This window comes from Bos grunniens, chromosome 5 (assembly GCF_055505025.1).
Source record: "Bos grunniens cultivar Pamir isolate PY7600 chromosome 5, Bosgru_T2T1.0, whole genome shotgun sequence".
NCBI lineage: Eukaryota > Metazoa > Chordata > Mammalia > Artiodactyla > Bovidae > Bos > Bos grunniens.
The window spans coordinates 52,064,477-52,090,909 of record NC_141169.1 but is presented as its reverse complement, the minus strand read 5'-3'; the positions used below and the strand labels follow the sequence as shown (position 1 = coordinate 52,090,909).

The 26,433-nt window shown below is 38.1% G+C and overlaps 1 protein-coding gene across 2 annotated transcripts in view; it reads left to right on the top strand.

The window, feature by feature from the left end:
- The window catches only part of USP15 (ubiquitin specific peptidase 15), a 134,866-nt gene that overhangs the window by 10,960 nt on the left and 97,473 nt on the right, over positions 1-26,433 (top strand). For both annotated transcript variants that reach the window (XM_086400243.1, XM_086400242.1), the window contains exon 2: positions 14,861-14,988. In XM_086400243.1, coding sequence (XP_086256369.1) covers positions 14,861-14,988 — 128 coding nt within the window. The remainder of the gene's footprint in view (positions 1-14,860; positions 14,989-26,433) is intronic.

The following is a 26,433-nucleotide window of genomic DNA, read 5'->3' as shown; positions in this document are numbered from 1 at the left end:
TTCCTTATAGGAGTTTACACATCATTCATGTTATTTCCAGTACATTTTACTAAGTCTTGACTTTCACTTACTTCAAAACCAATCTTTGTAAAATTATTCCTAGTAATTCCATCCAGATTTATGGCCCTTTCACACTTTTGAAAAAAGATAATAGCTTTATTGTGTATAATTGACATATCATACTGTCTCTGGAGGAAAGGAACATGGGCAGAGAAAAGAAATCGGTGAGTGGTATCACATATCACTTGATGTGTACAATTCACTGAATTTGGGTATATTCATAGAATTGTGCCACCATCACCACAATCAATTTTGAAATATTTTTATCAGCCCTAAAAGAAACCACATACCTATTAGCAGTTTCCCCCACCCCCTTTTCTACCCACATCCCGCTGTTCTTGGCAGCTACTGATCTACTTTCTTGTTCTATAAATTTGCCTTCTGGATATTTCATGTAAATAGAATCATATATGTGTGATTTTTATCTCTGGCTTCATTTACTTAACATAATGCTTTTTAGATTCATCCATTTTGTAGTGTATATCAGCACTTCATTTCTTTTTATTGCCACAAAATGTCCCATTGTATAGGGATGCCATATTCAGTTTATTCCTTCTTCAGTTGATGGACTTTTGACTTGTTCACACTTTTTGATTGTTATGAATAATCCTTCTATGAACACTTATATGCGAGTTTTAGTCTAGACATAAGTTTTCATTTCCCTTGGGTGCATATCTGGCAATGGAATTGCTGAGTCTCTGTGTTTATTTTTTGAGGAACTAATGGACTCTTTTCCAAAGCAGTGACGCCATTTTCCATTGCCACTAGTGATGTATAAGGGTCCAGTTTCTCTGCATTGTTGTGATACTTACCTGTCTTTTTGATTATAGTCATCTTGGGGGATGTGCAGTGGTATCTCATTGGAGGCTCAATTTGCATTTTCATAGTGGCAAATGTTGGTGCACATCTTTTCGTATATGCTTATTAGCCCTTTTGGCAAAAATGCCTGTCTACATTCTTTGCCCATTTTCTCACTTGGCAATTTTCTCTTCATTACTGAGTTTTAAGAGTTCTTCATATATATTCTAGATACAAAGCCCCTATCAGATAGATGATACGCAACATTTTCTCCACTTCTGTGTGTTTTCTTTTCAGTTTCACAATCTTACTTGGCCTCCTTCCTGAGTTCTTTGTCTTTTAGTTTAGATGTAAAAGAGGTCATAAAAATTAGTTCTTGCCAACTGATTAATTTAACGTGTAGAGCAAAAAATAGGTTGGAAATGCTTCAGACCTAAAAATTAAGATATAAAGGGATGATTAACCAAACCATTGGTTTATTTGAACAACTTAATAGCTTTCCTTGATTATGTTTTACTGAAGAGTTTTCATTTGTGGTACTTAAAAAAAATCAGTGAGGTATCTAGTTTTATAATGATTTAAAGTACTAGATACTATAAGTATCTCTTTTAGTATTAAAAAATGGCTTATGCTGTTGCAACTTAAATGTAATTGAAACAGTATTTTATTCAATGAGATGATTAGTTATAGAGTGAATTAATATCCAAAAGTGTTAATGCTGTTAATTCTACACACAACAGTTTTATACATGTTCTCAGAGTAAGTGTGCTACATTGAATTAGGCTGAAGTTTTTGTGTGTCTCCTCAGTTGCAAAATAGTGACTGTCTTATATCTACTTTGCAGAGAAAAAGGTAGGGTTTTAAAAAAAAATAAACATCATATATCAGTATTAAGCAATTAAGAAGGAACTGCTTATTTGAAAATTGTCAGCATAGACGTATACTAATCCAAAAAAGCAAACAGAACCATGCATTCACTAGCCCTATGGTTTTCTGAATCCAGCTCTTGGGATTTCCCCATTTCCCTGTATTGCTTTTAAATGTCTTTGTATTTACGACTGTTCTGAATCATTCATTGGTCCCTTTATGTGTTTCTTAAATTTTCTTTTAGAGTGTACAGAGACACTAGCCAGCTTTTGAGGCTCCTACCTTTCTTCTCTACCACCTCCCCCCCGCCCCCCGCAAAAAAAAAAAAACCCACAAATAACAGCGAAAAACCTACAACTGGTCTTTTCAGTTCTTATAATAGCTTTTCTGCATTTGAGGGCTGTTTTAAAATTGACTCATTTTGAATTGATTTGTTTTGGGTCCTAAAATTGATCCTGCTTCTCTGTAGCCATTGAAAATTATTCTGTCCAGACCACATTACAAATTGTCTGTCTTGATACCAGTAGAACATTTAGCACCATACAGTTTAGGCCTTTTTGAAGTACTCATAACTTTATGTAAGTTTGATTTATTAAACATTTCACTTGTATTTAAACCTCCCAACACTCCTGTGAGATACTCCCAGTGATCTTCATGAAATGTAAATCAGATTATATCTCTTCTAAAAATCTGTCAGTGGCTTTCCTTGCATTTAGGATAAAATCTTTGATTACCTTAAAGGTGCTGTAGTGTGGCCCCAGCCTCCCTTATCCAGCATCTCTTCTCCCTTTGTCATAAACTCCAACTGCATTTAACTCTTCTAGTATACCTGAATCCCGAAGTTGTTCTGGGCCTAGCATGTGCTGTTCCTTCAATCTAGATAGCTTTTTATCTTATTCTTCATGAAATAACTCCTGTTCATACGCTAAGATATTATTTTTTCAAAAAGGATTTTGTTTATTCTAAATGTGTCTCAGTCACTGCATTGTGTCCAACTCTTTGCAACCCATGGACTGCAACCCACCAGTCTCCTCTGTCCATGGAATTTCCCAGACCAAAATACTGGGGTGGGTTGCCATTTCCTTCTCCAGGGGATTTTCCCGAAACAGGGATTGAACCTGCATCCCCTGCATTAGCAGGCGGATTCTTTACCACTGAGCTTCCTGGGAAGCCTTAGTTCTCTGTTAGTAAATGGCTTCCAAAGTACAGTTTAATACAGTAGAAAGAACACTAAACTTTAGAGTCTGAAAACTAGAGTGCATACTGAAAACAGGCCCTACACACTCAGTGTTGTATGACCTTGTTAAGGTACATAGTTGCTCTGAGTTTTGGTTTCCCCATCAGCTAAATTAAAAAAAGAGGGGAAAAAGTTACTCTAAAGATTAATTTGAAAACACTTTATACAAAAAACTTTACATAAATATAAATTAAAACATTTCTATTCTCTTGTTGTTGTTCAGTCACCCAGTTGTGTCTGACTCTTTGTGACCCCATGGACTGCAGCATGCCAGGACACTCTGTCCCTCACCATCTCTTGAAGTTGCCCAAGTTCACGTCCATTGCATTGGTGATGCCATCCAGCCATCTCATCTGACACTCTCTTCTGCCCTCAATCTTTCCCAGCATCAGGGACTTTTCCAGAGAGTCAGCTGTTCACATCAGATGACCAAATACTGGAGTTTCAGCTTCAGCATCGTAGTACTTCCAAGTATCCAGGGTTGATTTCCCTTAAGATTGACTGTTTGATCTCTTTGCTGTCCAATGGGCTCTCAAGAGCCTTCTCTGGCACCACAGTTCGAAGGCATCAATTCTTTGGCACTGCCTTCTTTACGGTCCAGCTCTCACAACTGTATGTGACCACTGGGAAAACCATAGCCTTGACTATACAGACCTGATTGGCAGAGTAATGTCTCTCCTTTTCAACACAGTCTAGGTTTGTCATAGCTTTCCTGCCAAGAAGCAAACATCTTCTAATTTCATGGCTGCAGTCACCATCTGCAATGATTTTAGAGCCCAAGAAGGGGAATCTGTCACTACTTCCACCTTTTCCCCCTCTATTTACCATGAAGTAAATCAGGCTGGATGCCATGATCTTAGTTTTTTTAGTATTTCGTTTTAAGCCAGCTCTTTCTCTCTTTCACGCTCATCAAGAGGCTCTTTAGTTCCTCTTTGCTTTCTGCCACTAGAGTGGTATCATCCACATATCTGAGGATGTTGATGTTTCTCCCACCTATCTTGATTCCAGCTTGTCACTCATCCAGCCCAGCATTTCTCATGATGTGCTCAGTGTATAGATTAAACAAACAGGGTAACAGCAGACAGCCCTGTTGTATTCCTTTCTCAATCTTTAACCAATCAGTTGTTCCATACGGGGTTCTAACTATTGCTTCTTGACCCTCATACAGGTTTCTCAGGAGACAGGTAAGATGGTCTGTTACATGACACTAAATTTTAATTTTAACAGTAGAGTGATTGATCATATTTGTGTTTTTAAAATGTCTGGCAGCAGAATGGAGGCTAAATTGGAAGCAAGCAAATTTAAAGCATTTACAAGTTGGGCAGCTGTTATAGTACTCTATGCCACTTAAGACTGATGAGGAGGGTGAGTTACAGAACTAAGATACTTTTCTGAGCATGAAGAAGAGAGGGACAGACTTGGTTGCTAGATGTTAAGGGGTCATGGAAGAATATAGGATAATTTGGTTTCTGGTTTGGGAAACTAAATTACTGATGACATTTATTAAAGAGATATTAGAGAAGGAGTACATTTGAGGATGTAAAGACAGTTGACAACTTGAAGTTGAAATTCTATAAAAAATCCAAGTTGACATGGATGAATAGAAATTGGAAATATTCAAGAACTTGAGGATTGGTCTTAGCATGCAGATTTTAGACTCCTGGTGAAGTTACAGTATCACTGAGACTATTGACTGTGAGAAAAGAGGAAATTGAAGAGCAGCTCTGTGACATTAATGTTTAGGTAGAAGTAGGGAATCTTGTAAAATAGCTAAATATATTTAGATATAGATATATTCCTGCCCTCCGGAAAGGTACAATCACTGAGATTATTTTTAAAAGCACTGATACAGTAACAAAATTATGAATCCTTTGTATTCAGTAGGGTGGCCATTGGTGACTTCACGAGGACCTTTTTGAGGGCCCATTGGGATAGCAAGATCTGTTGTGCTTTGGTGAAGAGTAAGTGAAGATTGAGGAAGGAGAAGCTTGGCTACAAGGACAAATCAGAAAAATGGGAGCAGATAGAAGAGGAAATGTGTATGTGAGTAGGGCAGTCATATGGGCAGAAGGGGGAAAAGAGTGGATGGATCTTCTTATATGCTAAGTTAAAAAAACAGAATAGATATGGGGGAAAAAAAAGATGGTAGTGGCTGTTTATAAGTTAAGTCTCCAAGGAGGCAGAAGGAAATTAGATCCAAAGAATAGGAACAAAAATTATTAGCCTTAGATTTAAGGAGAGTTATATACTCCACGGGTATATAAGGGAATCACTGATGATAAAGGTGTGGAATAAGAGAGTTAGAATGTTGGGGCTTCTTTGAAAAGTAAGCAGCAAGGCTGTCTATTCAGCCTAATGGATTAGAGACTTTTTGAAAGTCTCTAAAGTCTCTAAAGTTTTGAAAAGGTTTGAAATAGTTATTGAAAGTAGAGAAGGCTAAACTGGAGATATGCTGGAGGATTCTTGGTTGTTTTTAAAGGACTTGAAATCGATTGAAGACCATAGATACTTAATCTCTGAAATTTTCTTTAGTAATTTTGAACTCATAATATCATTATAGAAACATTTTCATATTGATATACTAGTGTTTGAGAATCATCAGTCAGTACAATTCAGTGGCTCAGTCGTGTCTGACTCTTTGCCACCCCATGGACTGTGGCACGCCAGGCCTCCCTGTCCATCACCAACTCCCAGAGCCTACTCAAACTCATGTCCATTGAGTCAGTGATGCCATCCAAGCATCTCATCCTCTGTCATCTCCTTCATCTCCCGGCTTCAGTTTTTCCCAGCATCAGGGTCTTTTCACATGTCAGTTCTTCACATCAGGTGGCCAAAGTATTGGAGTTTCGGCTTCAACATCAGTTTTCCAATGAACACTCAGGACTGATCTCCTTTAGGATGGACTGGTTGGATCTCCTTGCAGTCCAAGGGACTCGCAAAAGTCTTCTTCAACACCACAGTTCAAAGGCATCAATTCTTCGGTGCTCAGCTTTCTTTACAGTCCAACTCTCACATTCATACATGACTACTGGGAAAACCATAACCTTGACTAGATGGACCTTTGTTGGAAAAGTAATGTCTCTGATTTTTAATATGCTGTCAAGGTTGGTCATAACTTTCCTTCCAAGGAATAAGTATCTTTTAATTTCATGGCTGCAATCACCATCTTCAGTGATTTTTGGAGCCCCCAAAAATAAAGTCTGCCACTGTTTTCACTGTTTCCCCACCTATTTCCCATGAAGTGATGGGACCAGATGCCATGATCTTAGTTTTCTTAATGTTGAGTTTTAAGCCAACTTTTTCACACTCTTTCACTTTCATCAAGAGGCTCTTCAGTTCCTCTTCGCTTTCTGCCCTAAGGGTTGTGTCATCTGCATATGTGAGGTTATTGATATTTCTCCCGGCAATCTTGATTACAGCTTGTGCTTCATCATTCAGCCCAGCGTTTCTCATGATGTACTGTCATAGAAGTTAAATAAGCAGGGTGACAATATACAGCCTTGATGTACTCCTTTCCCAATTTGGAACCAGTCTGTTGTTACATGTCCAATCCTAACTGTTGCTTCCTGACGTGCATACAGATTTCTCAAGAGGTGGATCAGGTGGTCTGGTATTCCCATCTCTTTCAGAATTTTCTACAGTTTGTTGTGATCCACACAGTCAAAGGCTTTGGCATAGTCAATAAAACAGAAATAGATGTTTTTCTGGAACTCTCTTGCTTTTTCGATGATCCAGTGTGTATTGGCAATTTGATCTCCGGTTCCTCTGCCTTTTCTAAAACCAGCTTGAACATCTGGAAGTTCATGGTTCGTGTATTGCTAAAGCCTGGCTTGGAGAATTTTGAGCATTACTTGTGTGTGAGATGAATGCAATTGTGCGGTAGTTTGAGCATTCCTCGGCATTGCCTTTCTTTGGGATTGGAACGAAAACAGGCCTTTTGGGTAGTGAGAAATGTGAGGCATCATCATTAAAGTCCTTTGTATTCCCTGGTGGCTCATCTGGTTAAAAAATCCACCTGCATGCGGGAGACCTGGGTTCAATCCCTGGGTTGGAAAGATCCCCTGGAGAAGGGAAATGCTACCCACTCCAGTATTCTGCCTGAGGAATTCCATGGACTGTATAGTCCATGCAGTCGCAAGGAGTTGGACACGACTGGACGATTTTCACTTTCACTTTTCACCTGAAACAGGAAATGATAGTGATTCAGCCACAGTCCGAAGCCTCACCCAAAAGCTGAAATGATCTTGAGCATATTTTGGTACGTTTACTTCATAGCTTTTTATATAGGAACACAGTCAGATGGCTCAATATTATTCAGAAATATTTCATCCTCAGTTTCATCTGTATGATACTAACTTTTTTGTGTAAGAAACTTAAATTTGTTTATCATAAAGAGGTTAATAATTACTCTGGGCTATCTAGGTGTTTGCATGTTAGTATTTAGTTGAACCTAGGATGGTTGCAGGAGAAGGCAATGGCACCCCACTCCAGTACTCTTGCCTGGAAAATCCCATGGACAGAGGAGCCTGGTAGGCTGCAGTCCATGAGGTCGCTAAGAGTCAGACACGACTGAGCGACTTCACTTTCACTTTCCCCTTTCATGCATTGGAGAAGGAAATGGCAACCCACTCCAGTGTTCTTGCCTGGAGAATCCCATGGACAGAGGAGCCTGGTGGGCTGCCGTTTATGGGGTCGCACAGAGTCAGACACGACTGAAGCGACTTAGCAGCAGCAGCAGCAGGATGGTTGCAAGTCTATAGTTTAATATTTGGTAAGTTTAATATTTGGTACTAAAGCTTGATCAGCTTAAAGTCAGTATATATGTCAGTTTTAGAATTTTTTGATTGTTTGGTTTACATATCTTCCCAGATAACAAGGGTAATAATCTGTATTTTTGTACTTTGTGCTTTTCTTTTCTTACGAGATGTCAACCAATCATTTTCACCTTTCTGGCTTAGTTAGTAGTTGCTCTAGTTAACAAAAGGAAATAATTTCTTGAAAATGAATGCATTACTATATATCAGATTCATAATTTGATCAATTTGGAAACAAGTCATGTTTTTCTAAAGAAAATTCTTCAAGGTTTATGTAACTTTTTCTTAGAATCTAATGGTGATTGCAGCCATGAAATTAAGACGCTTACTCCTTGGAAGGAAAGTTATGACCAACCTAGATAGCGTATTCAAAAGCAGAGACATTACTTTGCCAACAAAGGTCCGTCTAGTCAAGGCTATGGTTTTTCCAGTAGTCACATATGGATGTGAGAGTTGGACTGTGAAGAAAGCTGAGCGCCAGAGAATTGATGCTTTTGAACTGTGGTGTTGGAGAAGACTCTTGAGAGTCCCTTGGACCGCAAGGAGGTCCAGCCAGTCCATTCTAAAGGAGATCAGTCCAGGGTGTTCATTGGAAGGACTGATGTTAAAGCTGAAACTCCAATACTTTGGCCACCTCATGCGAAGAGTTGACTCATTGGAAAAGACCCTGATGCTGGGAGGAATTGGGGGCTGGAGGAGATGGGGATGACAGAGGATGAGATGGCTGGATGGTATCACCGACTCGATGGACATGAGTTTGAGTGAACTCTGGGAGTTGGTGATGGACAGGGAGGCCTGGCGTGCTTCGATTCTTGGGGTCGCAAAGAGTCAGACACGACTGAGTGACTGAACTGAACTGAATGGAAATTAATCTGTTGGATTTGGAAGAGATTTGTCATCGTTCAGTCACTCAGTTGTGTCTGACTGTTGGCAACCCCATGGACTGCAGCATGCTAGGCTTCCCTGTCCTTCACCAACTTCTGGAGCTTGCTCAAACTCATGTCCAATAAGTTGGTGATGCCATCCAATCGTCTCGTCCTCTGTCATCCCCTTCTCCTGCCTCCAATCTTTCCCAGCATCAGGGTCTTTTCTTTTCAAAGAGATAGTATAAAATAAATATGAGGTAATAGAAAATAATAATAATAGAAAATAATGAATTTCTTTTAAAAAGTAAAGAGTAATAAAACTAAAGCTGTGCATTTTATACATTTTCCTGTACACATTTTTATCCCGTTTTTATGCTTGAAATCTCGTTTGCTATCAGCTTGGTTGACTGCAACATTATTCATAGTCTGTATGTTTGACTCTTTCATTTTGTGCATGTATATGAAGATTGTACATTAACCATTGTTACTGTTTAGTTGCTAGGTCGTGTCCAATTCTTTTGTGACCCCATAGACTATAGCCTGCCAGGTTCCGCTGTTCATGGGATTTCCAAAGCAAGAATATTGGCATGGGTTGCCATTTTCTTCTCTGGAAATCTTCGTGACCTAAAGATCAAACCTGTGTCTCCTGCATTGGCAGGTAGATTGTTTACCACTGAGCCACCAGGGAAGCCCATATAAACGGTTATTCTGTATTAAATAGGAAACATATTAATCATATTAAGTATGCTTCTGCTGCTGCTGCTAAGTCGCTTCAGTTGTGTCCGACTCTGTGCGACCCCATATACGGCAGCCCACCAGGCTCCCCTGTCCCTGGGATTCTCCAGGCAAGAACAGTGGAGTGGGTTGCTATTTGCTTCTCCAGTGCATGAAAGTGAAAAGTGAAAGTGAAGTCACTCAGTCATGTCTGACTCTTAGTGACCCCATGGACTGCAGCCTCCAAGGCTCCTCCATCTATGGGATTTTCCAGGCAAGAGTACTGGAGTGGGGTGCCATTGCCTTCTCTGAAAACTAACCCTTAGGCAACTTATATGAATATTTAAAATAATGATGTCAAATAAGAAAGATTTATAAACACAATGACAAAAAATGTCAAATAGGGTGTTATTTTGTGCAACATGAGAGGAAATCAAGTTTCAACTGGTGACTATTAAAGTGTTACTGAGTATTCAGGAAATGATATTGTTAAGCTAATACATAGTAGCAAGTTAGTTTGGTAAATAAAAGCATATCCAGAAGCAGTTTTATTCATTCATTCAGTAAATTTTTATTAACCAATTGCTTTGGGTCAGGAATTGAGTGAGGGACTGGAATTACAAAGGTTCATGTGACATGGCATCTGATCTTGAGGAGCTCACAAAAGGAAAAGATGTATGTCATCTGCTGCTGCTGCTGCTAAGTTGCTTCAGTCATGGCCGACTCCATGCGACCCCATAGACGGCAGCCCACCAGGCACCTCTGTCCATGGGATTTTCCAGGCAAGAGTACTGGAGTGGGTGGCTATTGCCTTCTCCCATATTAAGTATACTATTTCAGAAAACAGAATACAAAGAAAAATGTAACAAAACTGCTGTGTAAACCTCTGTTAGTTAAAAAAGAAAAGCTTTACAAATACAGTTGAATCTCCCTGTACCTGTTTTCACTCATCCTAACCCCTTCCCTCTCTTGCCACAGGGAGCCACCATCCAGAAATGGATTTTTATTATTCCCTTTACTTATATTTTCAATATGTATACATGAATCTATGAATATTATTATTTGTCACATGTTTAAAAATTTTCTATAGTTGTACTGTGTGTGCATATCTGTATCTTAATGTATTTGTGTTATATTACATGTATCCTTTTGCAGCTTCTGTTTTTCTTATTCAACATTGCAGTTTTGAGATTTATCCATGTTAATACTTGCAGCTGTATTTTTCATTTCAGTTTTTGTATAATATGTCGTGATAGGAATAGTGGGTATTAGGGAGCTTTTCCTGTTTTCCATTTGCTAATTATGTTGTGTTATATATAATGTAACTGCATTACAAGTTGTATTCTTGTAAATATGTGCAAGAGTTTCTTATAAGACTTAGCAATGACAATATGTGATTCTGCAGTATGCACATCTTCACCTTTAATGAATTTGCCGAATTATTCTCCAAAATGAGGATTCTAGTTTACACCCTAAGTGATAGTTTATGAGCTGTAGTTACTACACATCTTCTCCACACAATATTATTGACACATGTACGTGTGCTTGTGTGTTCACCAATTTCATGCAAACGCGGTGGTATGATATTAATTTGTATTTTTTACATTGCTAATGATATAGATATCGAGGCTATTCTGATGTCCTGTGTATTGTCCTTTTTTTCTTCTTAAATTAAAGGAGTTTTTCATGTATTCTAATCCTTTGTTGGTTATAGGCAGTATTTTTCCCAATCTCTGTCTTTCTTTACTTGGTTCCTTTGTTAAACAGAAGCTTTTCATTTTAACCTTGCAATTTTATCAACCTTTACTTTTAAGAGTTTTTGCTTTTTGTGTTTACTCTTCCTATATTCTGAAGTAACAAGAGTTTTCTCCATTATCTTTTAAAAAATTATATTTTTGCTTTCACATTTATGTTTTTAATCCAACTATGATTTATTTTTGTACAGTTTCTGCTGTAACAGAGCATGTTTCCTGAAAATCACTGTGCTATAAGCAAAACCATGCAGTAAAACCCACAGGGCATATGGGAAAAATAGTGTTGGGGCACAGCACTTGAAAATTTCTTGGCAGCGACCCATGATACCTAATAAAAATGGTAGCATAGTTTTACATTTATTAAAGGTTAAATAATACACTAATACCACAAAAAATATGTCATTTTTATTTTGAAAAAAAGGAAATTTGCTTGAAGTGGGATTCAGAAACATTGCAGCCTGTAAGTTATTGTGAAATGGTAGAAGGAAGGTTATCCAAAATGCGCCAAGAAATTGTAACAGATGTGGAGTGTGTAGTTCATAATGCACATGGTGATTGTAAGTAGATGTAAAAATGTATGTTTTGTGCATACCTGTGCCACTCAGTATAGCTGGGTAGTTGTCCACATTTATCTAGTGTTTGTTTTGGAGTTAGGGCTAGGCTGAGACAAGTAAGGCTCCTAGGGTGTAGAAGGACACATTCCCTGTTGGGGTCCCTTGGCATCTCACTTGCTTTACCCTAGTCCTCGCACTAGAGTGAAGTAGTACTTAAGCATACGCAGACTTTGTGTTACTGTTCCCTTATATCAGTCATGTTTAACACATTCAGGTTTTCTTAAACTTTTTCAAGTAGAACTGACTATATATGTGAGGTGTAGAGCTCTAATTAATTTTTTCCATGTATATATATCCAGATCTTTCTACATGGGTTTGTAATGATGCTTTTAGCATGTAGCGTAGTTCCACAAATGTTGAATACTTGAGCCTGGTTCTTGTTTCTTTGTGCTTTCATTGGTCTTTTTGCTTCTCCCTATGCTGCTAACACATTTTCTTAATCACAGGTCTGGCACTAACTTTGTAACCTTGGGCAAGTTAATTTCTATGTGCCTGTGAAATTATAGGAATGCCTACCTCATTGGGTAATTAAAGGAGTAAGTGAGTCAGTACATTAAAGTACTTAGAAGTACTTGCCTTGCCCAAGAGTAAAGCTCAAATGTTAGTTATTTTGTTATTGTTAAAGTAATCCTTGTAACTAAATAGAGAGTCTTGAGAGCTAGTAAACTGAGATTGCCATCTTGTATTTTCTTTTCCAAACTAACAGGAAATGGGGAGAAGCTTATGGAAGGATTCCCTGAGAAAAGTGATGTTTAAATTATCTCAAAGATAATAAGAGTTAACTAGGTGGTGAGAGCAGTAGGAAAATATTTGAGGCAGAAGGAACCGTGAGGCAGAAAATAGTATGTCTAGGAACTAGATCTCAGCAAAAAGAAAAATGGTACTAGTTAAGACTAAAGAGGGAGGTAGGAGCAGATCAGATCATGCAAGACCTATTAGGCAAAGTTTCCGATTTTAGATTTCATCTTAAAATCAAGTATAACTATTTGTAAAGATTGCCATTTCAAGAATAAAACCCATGAAATATCAACCTTTACAAATAGTTAAAACTATTCAAAAAAGGAACTCAGAAGTTGGGTGCATCTGGACCTTAATAACGTATCAAAGATTAAGAGTGCTGTTGAAAATGTATAATAAATTTAGGTCTTTCTTCACTTAAAATCTTGGTGAGCTGTTGGTTTTGTCCTAGGCTTTTATGAATTAAAATGGAGGAATCTTGTGTTTGGGGCAGGTCTATAATAGATTAAAGTTTTTACAGTACAACAAATCCATGTAAATGTCTTAGAATTTTTTTTTTTTCATTTATATGTCCACTTTATCTAATTTCAAGAGTATACCTAAGAAGACTGCACGTTATTTCCGTAATAGATACTCCTGTGTTTTCTGCTTCCCTCATGTTTCATTGGCTTTCCCTGGTGGCTCAGAGGTAGAGAACCTGCCTGCCAATGCAGGAGACGAAGGTTCAATCCCTGGGTCAGAAAGATCCCCTGGAGACCAAAATGGCAACCCACTCCAGTATTCTTGCCTGGGAAATCCCATGGACAGAGAAGCCTGGCGGGCTACCATCCTCAGCATCATAAAGAGTCAGACACAACTGAGCACGCGTGCACACATACAGTTAAGTCTAATTTTCTTTATTCAGTTTAACATATAAAGATGTTGCTAGTCTAATCTATTTTGTTTATCTTACAAACAGGGTTTTCTTAAAACTTAGTTTTTCAATTCTCTTTTTTCCTCGTAGATCAAAATCTACAACTTGGGGGCATTCCATTGTATGACCCTGATAGTATGTTTGGAATACTCATGTATAGATAATTCTTCTACCTTACCCATTTTTAGGAAATCGAACTGCTGATGAATATTCCTTAAAAATTGTGGGATTTTGTTAGGTTGGTGCCTTTACTTCAAGTATTTTCAGACATAAAGATAGCATTTCATTCCTACAGGGCTCTATGAATAGTACTGTAAGCATGGAAGCATTGGAATGATGTTCTAAAAAACTTGGCTACACACGTGGACTTTAAACATCTTGTTAACCTTTGCTTTTGTTTGTGATTGAGCCTAGTTAACTGTGAGGGAAAATGTTTCTGAAAAGAATTTTAAAATAATTATGAACCAGTGGCAAAGCATGGTATATATAATATAAATAAATTTCTATGGTTTTTTTAGAATAATAATTTTTTATGCTTTCTTTGCTAGAGACTATTATTTTACTTTTTCTGTAACTGGTCATCTGATGAGAAAGCTAATTTAGATATTTGAAAATAGGGTGAATATAGTTTCAGTAATTGTTATAGTGCTTGGTTTCATACTTTTGAAATCAATTAAAAACCAGTTGCTTGCCCCAGCGAATTTTACTTATGTACAAGAAACAGTGGGAGACAGTGTTGTTGCTATCAACTTCTGTTAGTAAAGAAGCTAGATATTTTTAAAGTTTCTTTTAAAACTTTGATTATAATTACTAAAATCAATCTTCCAAACCTTTAATAATTGCTTTCCTTACTCCCTGAAAGATACAGTAAAACATATACAATTAGCATACTGTATTTTTAAGTTTTTTGCAAAAGAACCATTTTTCATGTTAACATTTTACCATGTTGCATGTAAAATTTTACCTTGATTGACGCTTGTCATTGTCATTTGAATTTTTGTTCAGTTGGCACATATTGTGCTGAACAGCTACTGCATTTTTTTAAAAGTTCTATTAAGGATTTTTTGTTTAATGTGTATGTCAGTAGTTGTCTGTAGTAGATATTTTATAGAACAATAGAAATAATACCTTACACAAGTGAAATATTTCTCTTCTACAACTGTGGCATTAGTTATTCTCAGTAATCCTTTGAAATAGATATGTACTTTGATATAAAGTGAAATATAAAAAATAGAGGGACTTCCCTGGTGGCCCATTGGTTAAGACTTCGCCTTCCATCGTGGGGGATACAGGTTTGAGCCCTGGTTGGGGAGCTAAGATCCCACATGCCTTGCAGTTAAAAAACCAAAACATGAAACAGAAGCAACATTGTAATTCATTCAAAATGGTCCACATTAAAAATATATATATTAAAAAAAAAGATAGCTTTTCTGCTATTCTTAACGTTCTTGATATTTTCTTTTACCAATTTCTCTTCTTTTTTAGGTACCTAGTCGATAGTCGCTGGTTCAAACAGTGGAAAAAGTATGTTGGCTTTGACAGTTGGGACAAATACCAGATGGGAGATCAAAACGTTTATCCTGGACCCATTGATAACTCTGGGCTTCTTAGAGGTATTATTTCCTTAAATCAAGTTGGTAAATGTGTTCATTTTAATATGTTATGGTCAACATATATAATGTGGAAAATGTTAATGTAAATAAATTGATAAATCAGAAATTTCTTATATAGTTATCCCTTGGTGTCCATGTGGGGTTTGATTCCACGACCCCTCTCAGATACTAAAATCTATGGATGCTCAAGCCCCTTATATAAAATGGCATAATATTTGCATATAATCTATATGTCTTCCCATAAACTTTAAGTCTTTTGTTGGTTACTTTTAATACCTAACAAAATATAAATGCTATGTAAATAGTTGATGTTACATAGCAAATTCAAGTTTTAGTTTTTGGAACTTTCTGGAATGTTTTTCTTCCCGGTGGATGCAGAGGGCCGACTATATTATAGATTTGACCTAATGAATTCAGATTATTTTGTCATAATTAGTTTTCTATATTATGACAAGTTTTGTCATTTATGATGTAAAAAGGGTTTATTAGCTTTTAAGACTAGATAGCACTATCTTACTGTTTGGGGGAAATGCTCTATTGTGTTATTATTTTGCTAACAGACACGTAACTTCTTTAATTGGGGAGCAGTGGTATATGTTACCTTCTTGGATTTTTGGATTTTTTTTCTACAACCCTTACTATTAATACTTGTCAGCTCTTCTAAAACTCTGGTAACATTTAAAGAGAATAAAACCTAAGTACTAGAACTTTCATTACTGGCCTAGGTAGAATAACAAGGACCAGACTTATCTTTCCATTTAAATGAACCAAAACCCTGACAAAATATATGAAATCGTGGTTCTCAAAACATTGGACATCAGGCATTGAAGAACAGTGATCCCTGAGAAGTATGAAACAAATGAAATGAGCCCTGTGTTTTCCTCAGCTTACTGTATTGAGAGAGTTTCCAAGGCACAGCACAAAAGGGGAGACCCATGCAAAGCCTGGCAACCTCCCTTAGTTGAGAAAAGAGTTTGGAGTCCAGGGAGACCAAGACAGCCAGAGTTTCCAGGGCAGAGAACCAGAGAGGAATGAGTAGCACGTAAGGAGAGAGAGAGACCTAGAGATCTACAGAAACCACTGAAGACTCTTGTAAGTCTTCAGCTGACAATTGACTAGTGCATGTGTGTGACAAGCCACCCAAAGCCAAGAAAAGAATTGTCCAAAGAATTAGAGCAATCATTTAGGTTCATGTGACCAAATCAGGTTCATTTGCCAGATGTGCTACAAGCCAGATGCTGACATGGCAAAGTTTGCAGCAGGGAAAGGATTTATTTGTGAGGCAACCAAGTGAGGAGTGGGGAGAACAACTCTCAAATCCACCTACCTGATAGCAAGGGACTCAGGGTATTTGTGGAAATAAAGAAGCAGGGTAGTCCAAGGTATGCAGAGCATGGGGAAGGGTAATTGATGATAAGAAAAAAGTGAGTCATTCTTGTGCAGATGCAGGTAAGCTGCTTGCTTGTCCATAAGACACATGTTCAGAAAATGGAGGCGTTAGCATGTTCTGAGGGTGGAATTGTGGGCCCTTTCACGTCAAAAGGTCACCAAGTGGACACTTCATACAAGCCCAGTTGGACAGTTAGTGGTTTTAATCTTAGCTCTACCTAGAACTGAACGCAGCTGATTTCAAATTCCTGAAAAACATCTCAGGAAAGTATCTTATTTTTAGACTTTATGAAACTTGGAGGACATGCGAGTTTTTGTAAAAACAATCAAAGTGAGTTTGATCAGTGAAGGCATGTTACAGTTCACTGTTCATTAAGAAATTACAGTTTAATGGATCTAACTGATGAGTACCCTCAGTTTCACTCATAAAGGAGCAAGAATAATGTGTTCACAGTAGCCAGAGTGGAAAACGTTATAAATCATGGAGTAGACTGCAGAGAATGGGTTTGCCTCTATAGAAGGGCAAAATGAATCCTCTTGTCCTTCTAAATCAAAAGCAACTATTTCCAAGTAACTTAACTGCATCTCAGAACAGAACACAAAAGTATTTGTGTGTGTGTGTGTGTGTGGGTGCGCGCGCGCGTGCGCGCTCAATTGTGTCTGACTTTTTGCAACCCCATCTATTGTAGCCTACCAGGCTCCTCAGTCCCTGGAATTTTTGTCCCTCAGACAAAAATACTGGAGTGGGTGGCCATTTCCTCCTCTAGGGTATCTTCCCCACCCAGGGATTGAATCCGTGTCTCTTGGGTTTTCTGCATTGGCAGGCAGATTAGATTCTTTACCACATGCCACCTGGGAAGCAGGAATACAAAAATATCCAACATCCATCCAACAAGATAAAATTTTTAATATCTTGGATCCAAACAAATAGTACCCAGAATGCAAAGAAGCAGAAAATATAATGCATAATAAGGAGAAATAGCAACGTTTAAAAATTTTTTTTAAGTGGAGAAGAACACAAAGCAAATGAAAGAAATAAAAAGTGAATAGCAAGTGAGATGGTAGATTTAAACCCAACTCTATGAACAATTGTATTTAATGTAAATTTGAGGTAGAGACTGTAAGATGGATTAAAAAATAAAGACCCAACTGTATACTGTCTACCAGAAACCCACCTTAAATACAGAGTACAAATAGAGATTGAAAGATTCTAAGACTAACCTCCAGTCATCCTCACTCTTATATAACCATCTCCCCTTTGAGTGTGAGTGGAACCTGAGAATAAGATATCATTCCTGTGATTATTTATGTTATATGACAAAACAGAGATTATCCCAGTGAGCTTTATCTGATCATACATGCCCTTTGAAAGCAGAGCTTTCTCTGGCTGGTAACTATAGAAGTTAGGATTTAAAGCATGAGAAGAACTCATTGCTGATTTGAAAATGGGACTATGTGAAAAGAAATACAGGTGTCATCTAGGGACAAAGAGAATGGTTGTGCCTATAGCCAGCAAGAAAACAGGCACCTCATACCTGCAGCCATGAGGAACTAGATTCTGCCAACAATCTGAATGAACTTGGAAGTAGATTCTTTCCCAGAGCCTTCAGATAGGAGAGAAGCCTGTCTGACATCTTGATTTCCTCTTTGTAAGACCCTAAGTAGAAAGGGAAATAGATGGCGAAACAGTGTCAGACTTTATTTTTGTGGGCTCCAAAATCACTGCAGATGGTGACTGCAGCGATGAAATTAAAAGACACTTACTCTTTGGAAGAAAAGTTATGACCAACCTAGATAGTATATTGAAAAGCAGAGACATTACTTTGCCAACAAAGGTCCATCTAGTCAAGGCTATGGTTTTTCCAGTGGTCATGTATGGATGTGAGAGTTGGACTGTGAAGAAAGCTGAGCGCAGAAGAATTGATGCTTTTGAACTGTGGTGTTAGAGAAAACTCTTGAGAGTCCCTTTGACTGCAAGGAGATCCAACCAGTCCATTCTAAAGGAGGTCAGCCCTGGGATTTCTTTGGAAGGAATGATGCTAAAGCTGAAACTCCAGTACTTTGGCCACCTGCTGCGAATAGTTGACTCATTGGAAAAGACTCTGATGCTGGGAGGGATTGGGGGCAGGAGGAAAAGGGGACGACAGAGGATGAGATGGCTGGATGGCATCACTGACTCGATGGACGTGAGTCTGGGTGAACTCCGGGAGTTGGTGATGGACAGGGAGGCCTGGTGCAATTCATGGGATCACAAAGAGTTGGACACGACTGAGGGACTGAACTGAAGTAGAAAGCCCAGTTGAACTCACCTGAAGTTCTGACCCACAGAACTATGAGACTATAAATAGGTATTGTTTTAAGCTACTATGGTTATTTGTTAGCAGTAGAAAACTAAGACACATACTAACTTCAGTCTATGGGGTTGCAAAGAGTCGGACACAACTGAGTGATTGAACTGAAATGAACGCATACAACACTATAATCAAAAGAATGCTGGAGTGGCCATTTTAATATCAGACATTGAGATTTAGAACAGTGAACATTATCAGGAATAAAAGTGCATTTCATAATCGTAAATGGGCCAGGACAGTTCATTAAGAAAACATAATAATCCTAAAAATATATACCCATCTAATGGTGTTACTTGAAAATATGCAGAGTACAACCTGACAGAACCAGAACCACAAGGAGAAATAGAAAAATATCCACAATTATATAATGGATATTTCAGTACTATTCTTATAATAGAAAAAGTGTAGACAAAAAAGTAGAAAGGAAATAAATCAATCTGCTTGTCCTGACATTTATAGAATACAGTACGTTCCCTATATACTAACCGCGAACTTTCAAAGTACATGCATTCACATATCCAGTCATATAAGTTGGTTCATGTGTCTGGAATACGTTGTTACATGCATGCATCCTCTTACAAGTGGTTGTGCTTTTGTGTACTTTACTGTAAAGTACTGTATAGAGTACAGTGGTGCAGTATCTTTTTTTCAAGCCCAGGATGTTCAGAAGCAAGCATAAAAGCAGCGGTGATGTAGCTGGTACTGCTAAGAAGCACCAAGCAATAACAATGAAAACAAAAGTGAAAATAATTGAGAGAGTGGAGCAAGGCAAAAAGATGGTGAAGATCACTTATTCTTATAACATGAATCATTCAGTCTTGGACATGTGAAGTATGCCATGCCAATGATGTTGACAATAATACCAAAGGAGCATGGAAAAGTAATGGAGGAGATGGAGAAACTTCTCAGTATGTGAATGCAGGATCGGTGTCAGCTGAGTTGCTCTCAGTTTAATGCTGATGCAAGAGAAAGTTAAAAGCCTTATGAAGACTTGAAGAAGAAACATGGTGAAAAATCAGAAGGCACATCTTTTAAAGCCAACCATGCTTTTATCGATTCAAGGCTAGAGCGAAGCTTTACAATGTAAAGGTAAGTGCCAAGGCAGTGAGTGTAGGTATGGTACCTGCCTGGAAATTTCCTAAAATGCTTTAAGAAATTATTGATGAAGGAATGTATTTACTATAGCAGGTTTTTAATGTGGATGCGAGGACTGTACTGGAAGAGGAATTCAGACCAAAGTTATATCAGTAAGAAAGAAAAGTTGATGCCAGGCTATAAAACACTAAAGGATAGGCTAACTCTCTTTGTTTGGTGGCAGTGCTTCTGGCAGTATGAAGCCAGAGAATCTTTTAGTTTCTCATCCAGAGAACCCAAGAGCCTTTAAAAACAGACAGGGACTCTCTTCCTTTTGTGTGGAGAAACCCCAAAGCCCGGGTTACACAGGCCATTTTCCAGGATTGGTTTTTCCACCATTTTATCCCAGAGTTGAGAAATACTGCTTGAAGAAAGACATCCCATTCAGCATTCTTTTGCTGCTCAACAATACTCTCGGCCACCCTCCAAAGTCATTCATGGATGACTTTCATCCCAGTGTGTATCTGCCACCAAATACTATGTCAGTTATCCAGCCTGTGGACCAGGGGGTTAAAAGCCTGTGGACTTTTAAGAAATACTATTCGCATTGCACTTTTTGTCAGGCAATAAAGGCAAGTGACAAATCAGGAACCACCTTGCAACAGTTTTGGAAGGGCTGTACCATGTACAAACCCATAAAAAACATTGACTTTGCTTGGTGTGATATTTAGTTGTCATCATGAATGGGATTTGGAAGAACCTTTACCCACAATTTATTCATCATTTTCATGGATTTGAGAAGGTAGACAAAGAATCAAAAGAGGTCTTCAGCCACTTAGTGACCCTCAGGAAAAAAATTGGAGCTAGATCTGCAAGAGGATGACCTCATTGACCTTGCTGTGCAAAATGAGGAGCTTACTAATAAAGACCTGATGGAATTGGAGGCCCAGAGAAAGGATGAAGAGAGACAAGAGGAAGAAGAAATAACCGAAGAACAAAGAGATTAATGACACATAAAATGGCAAAGGGTTTTCTTTATTTGAGGAGGCACTGTTAGTTTTTGAGGTGTGGGGCCCAAGTGCCACTGCTGTTCAGAATGCAGTCCAGTGCTACTCTGTCATCTGTGACAAGAAAAAAGAGAACTACTTACCCAGACATCACTGGATTGTTTTTTCAACAGGGTAGATAGAATTGAATCGGGCAAGGACCCAGAACCCGTGTCATCAGCATCAGGCATGAGTGACATTGCACCTTGCCCTCTGCCTCCTGTTGCTGACAGTCTTTCAGCTCTTATCATCTCCCACCTCCTCTCCTGCCTCCATCAGTAACTCTTCTTGCCTGTTCACTCTATGCCAGCCCCTGTATGCCAGCTGTTGTACTCTATGTACTACTATACTTTTCAAGGTACTGTACTATAAGATTAAAAATGTTTTCCTTATTTTTTGTGTGTTTTTAAATATTATTTGTGTGGAAAGTGTTGTAAATCTATTATAGTGTAGTACTGTGTAGCCAGTTGTGTTAGATACCTAGGCTAACCTTATTGGACTTATGAACACACTCTTGAAATGGAACTTGTTCATGTGTAGAGGACTTACTGTATTCCCACTGAACAACAGCAGAATGAAAATTCTTTTTGGTGTGCACATGAAGCATTTAGATAAACTGTATTATGCATAAAACCTGGTTCAGTAAAGTTAGCAGGAGTTAAATCATACAAAGTATGTTTTCTTACTACAGAGGGATAATAACTGAGAGGTGAAACGTCCTGGTGTTTGAAAACTAACATACTTATGCATAACTCATGGGTCAAAGAGAACTCAAAAAAATTAGCAAGTATTTTTAACTAAATGAAAGTGAAAACAAAACATATCAAAATTTGTGGAAGGCAGATAAATAGTATGTGGAGGGTAATTTATAGCTCTTTTAACATGTATAAGGAAAAGGAAAGGTTATAACTGAGAGGTAAAACATCTTCAATTGTTTGAAAACTTAACATGCTTCTGTATAACTCATGGATCAAAGAGAACTCAAAGAAATTAAGAAGTATTTTAAATGAAAGTGAAAACAAAACATATCAAAATTTGTGGAAGGCAAATAGTAAGTGGAGAGGAATTTATAGCTCATTTAACGTGCATAAGGAAAAGAAAAGGTCTCAAATCAGTGACCTTGGTTTCTGACTCAGAAAACTAAAAATAAGAACAAATTAAATCAAGCAGAAGAAAGGAAATACTAAGTTCAGAACAGAAATCAAATAAAGGGAAAACAGAAAAATAGAGACAATCAATGAAACCAAAGACTGGTTCTTTATGAAGATAATAAAATTTATAAAGACCTAGTTTGATCACAGTTCAATTCAGTTCAGTCCCTCAGTCGTGTCCAACTCTTCACGATCCCATTAATTGCAGCATACCAGGCCTCCCTGTCCATCACCAACTCTCGGAGTTCACCCAGACTCATGTCCATCGAGTCAGTGATGCCATCCAGCCATCGCATCCTCTGTCGTCCCCTTCTCCTCCTGCCCCCAATCCCTCCCAGCAACAGGGTCTTTTTCAGTGAGTAAACTCTTCACATGAGGTGGCTGATACTGGAGTTTCAGCTTCAGCATCATTTCCTCCAAAAAGAAAGGTAAAAGACATAGCTACCAGTATCAGGAACAAGAGAGGTAACATCTGTATAGAAATCTACAAATAGCAAAAGGACAATAAAGAAATACTTCTTCAAAGATGAAAACTAATAAAGCTCATAAAGCTCATTCCAAAAGAATGAATTTTCTGAAGAGCCCTATATCAATTAAAGAAGTTGAATTTGTAGTTTAAAATTTCCTCACAAAGAAAACATCAGACCTTGATGGTGCCACTAGTGAATTCTACCAGTACTGTTTAAGAGAATTATGCCAATTCAACAAAAGCTCTTTTCAAAAATTAGGAGAGACTGCTTCATGCAGTGAAACCAGCATTACTTTGATACCAAAGTCTAAGAGAGACATTTCAAGAAAAAAAAGTTCTCAACCAGTATACCCCTGATGAGCATAGATGCATCTATTATTAACAGAATTTTAGTAAATCAAGTCCAAAAATAAAGAGGATAGGTATATAGAAAAAACATTACCAAAATACTATATAAAAGAGTAAAATACAAAGAAACTTCCTCAACCTCAGAATGGGCATCTATGAAAATGGGCATCTACAGATGACATACTCAACAGTGAAAGACTGAATGCTTCCCCTCTAAAATCAGGGAAAAGCAAGGATGCCTACTCTCAACTCTTTAAGCCAAGATTGTACTGGAGGTTCTAGACAGTGTTTAATAAAGCAAAAAGAAAATGTAGAAGACATACAGATTGTATCAGATCAGTCGCTCAGTTGTGTCTGACTCTTTGTGACCCCGTGAATCGCAGCACGCCAGGCCTCTCTGTCCATCACCAACTCCCGGAGTTCACTCAGACTCACATCCATCGAGTCAGTGATGCCATCCAGCCATCTCATCCTCTGTCGTCCCCTTCTCCTCTTGCCCCCAATCCCTCCCAGCATCAGTCTTTTCCAGTGAGTCAACTCTTCACATGAGGTGGCCAAAGTACTGGAGTTTCAGCTTTAGCATCGTTCCTTCCAAAGAAATCCCAGGGCTGATCTCCTTCAGAATGGACTGGTTGGATCTCCTTGCAGTCCAAGGGACTCTCAAGAGTCTTCTCCAACACCACAGTTCAAAAGCATCAATTCTTTGGCACTCAGCCTTCTTCACAGTCCAACTCTCACATCCATACATGACCACAGGAAAAACCATAGCCGTGACTAGACCAACCTTTGTTGGCAAAGTAATGTCTCTGCTTTTCAATATGCTATCTAGGTTGGTCATAACTTTCCTTCCAAGGAGTAAGCGCCTTTTAATTACATGGCTGCAGTCACCATCTGTAGTGATTTTGGAGCCCAGAAAAATAAAGTCTGACACTATTTCCACTGTTTTCCCCATCTATTTCCCATGAAGTGATGGGACCAGATGCCATGATCTTCGTTTTCTGAATGTTGAGCTTTAAGCCAACTTTTTCACTCTCCACTTTCACTTTCATCAAGAGGCTTTTGAGTTCCTCTTCACTCTCTGCCATAAAGGTGGTGTCATCTGCATATCTGAGGTTATTGATATTTCTCCCGCAATCTTGATTCCGGCTTGTGTTTCTTCCAGTCCAGCGTTTCTCATGAAGTACTCTGCATATAAGTTAAATAAACAGGGTGACAATATACAGCTTTGACCAACTTCTTTTCCTATTTGGAACCAGTCTGTTGTTCCATGTCCAGTTCTAACTGTTGCTTCCTGACCTGCATACAAATTTCTCAAGAGGCAGATCAGGTGGTCTGGTATTCCCATCTCTTTCTGAATTTTCCGCAGTTTATTGTGATCCACACAGTCAAAGGCTTTGGCATAGTCAATAAAGCAGAAATAGATGCTTTTCTGGAACTCTCTTGCTTTTTCCATGATCCAGCGGATGTTGGCAATTTGATCTCTGGTTCCTCTGCCTTTTCTAAAACCAGCTTGAACATCAGGAAGTTCACGGTTCACATATTGCTGACGCCTGGCTTGGAGAATTTTGAGCATTACTTTACTAGCATGTGAGATGAGTGCAATTGTGCGGTAGTTTGAGCATTCTTTGGCATTGCCATTCTTTTTGGGATTGGAATGAAAACTGACCTTTTCCAGTCCTGTGGCCACTGCTGAGTTTTCCAAATTTGCTGGCATATTGAGTGCAGCACTTTCGCAGCATCATCTTTCAGGATTTGGAACAGCTCAACTGGAATTCCATCACCTCCACTAGCTTTGTTCATAGTGATGCTTCCTAAGGCCCACTTGACTTCACATTCCAGGATGTCTGGCTCTAAGTCAGTGATCACACCATTGTGATTATCTGGGTCATGAAGATCTTTTTTGTACAGTTCTTCTGTGTATTCTTGCCATCTCTTCTTAATATCTTCTGCTTCTGTTAGGTCCATACCATTTCTGTCCTTTATCGAGCCCATCTTTGCATGAAATGTTTCTTTGGTATCCCTGATTTTCTTGAAGAGATGCCTAGTCTTTCCCATTCTGTTGTTTTCCTCTATTTCTTTGCATTGATCGCTGAAGAAGGCTTTCTTATCTCTTCTTGCTCTTCTTTGGAACTCTGCATTCAGATGTTTATATCTTTCCTTTTCTCCTTTGCTTTTCGCTTCTCTTCTTTTCACAGCTATTTGTAAGGCCTCCCCAGACAGCCATTTTGCTTTTTTGCTTTTCTTTTCCATGGGGATGGTCTTGATCCCTGTAGGAAAAAGTAGTAAGTCTTCCTTTATTCACAAATACCTGTGTCTATGTAGAAAAGTTAATAAAATCTACAAAAAGAAAGCTTCTAGAATTAATAAATGAAATTAGCCTATAGGATACAAGACCATTACTCAAAAACCAGTTGTGTTTCTTGTACACTAAAAATGAACTAACATGAATTTAAATTTTAAAAACATATTTTATAATAGTACCAAAATATAAAATGCAGATAAATCTATAATACATGTAAACTAAAAACTACAGGATATTGCTGAGATAATTTAAAGCCTAAATAAAGAGAGAAATTATATTTTTGGATCAGAAAACTCAGTATTGTTTAATTCCTCCACTCAGTCTATAGATTCAACACAATTTCAAATCACATTCCTAGTAGGCTTTTTAAAATATGAGATAGAGTTTCAGTTCAGTTCAGTTCAGTTCACTCAGTCATGTCCAACTCACACACCATAAAATTCATCCTTTGAAATTCTGTAATTCACTGGCTTTCTTTTTTTATATTCATAGTTTTACAACCATCACCATTGTCTAATTCCACAAAATTTTCATCACACCAGAAAGAAACTTCATATCCATTAGCAGTCACTCTTCATCCCCTCTCAAGACCCCAGCCCTAGGCAATCATTAATATATTTTCTGTCTCTGTGGATTCTCCTTTTGTGAACATTTCATCTAAATGGAATCAAACAATGCGTGTCCGTAGTATTGTACTTCTTTTGCTTGGTACAGAGTTTTCAAGTGTCATTCATGTAGCATGAATCAGTATTTTATTCTTTTTTTAGTGGATGGATAATTTTCCATTGTATAGAGATATGCCACGTTTAATTTATCCGTTCATCAACTGATGGACATTTGGGTTGTTTTCACTTTCTGGCTATGAATGAATAATTCATTCATGAACTGTTCATGTACGGATTTTTGTGTAGATGTGTTCTTGGTCATATAGTAACTCTGTTTATCTGTTTGAAGAATTGCCTAACTTTTCCAAAATAGTTGGCACCATTTTATATTCCCACCAGCAGCAAGTAGGTTACCAGTTCCTCCACATCTTGCCAAACTTATTGTTGTCTATTCTTTTATGTTATAGCCATCCTAATAGGTATGAAATGGTTGTTGTTGTTCAGTTGCTAAGTCAGGTCTGACTCTCTGTGACCCAGTGGTGCCAGCCTTCCCTGTCTTTCTCTGTCTCCTGGAGTTTGCTCAAACTCACGTCCTTATAGTCAGTGATGCTATCCAAACATTTCATCCTCCTTAGCACCCTTTTCCTCCTGCCTTCAGTCTTTCCAAGGGCCAAGGTCTTTTCCAGTGAACTGATATCTGTTGTTACTTT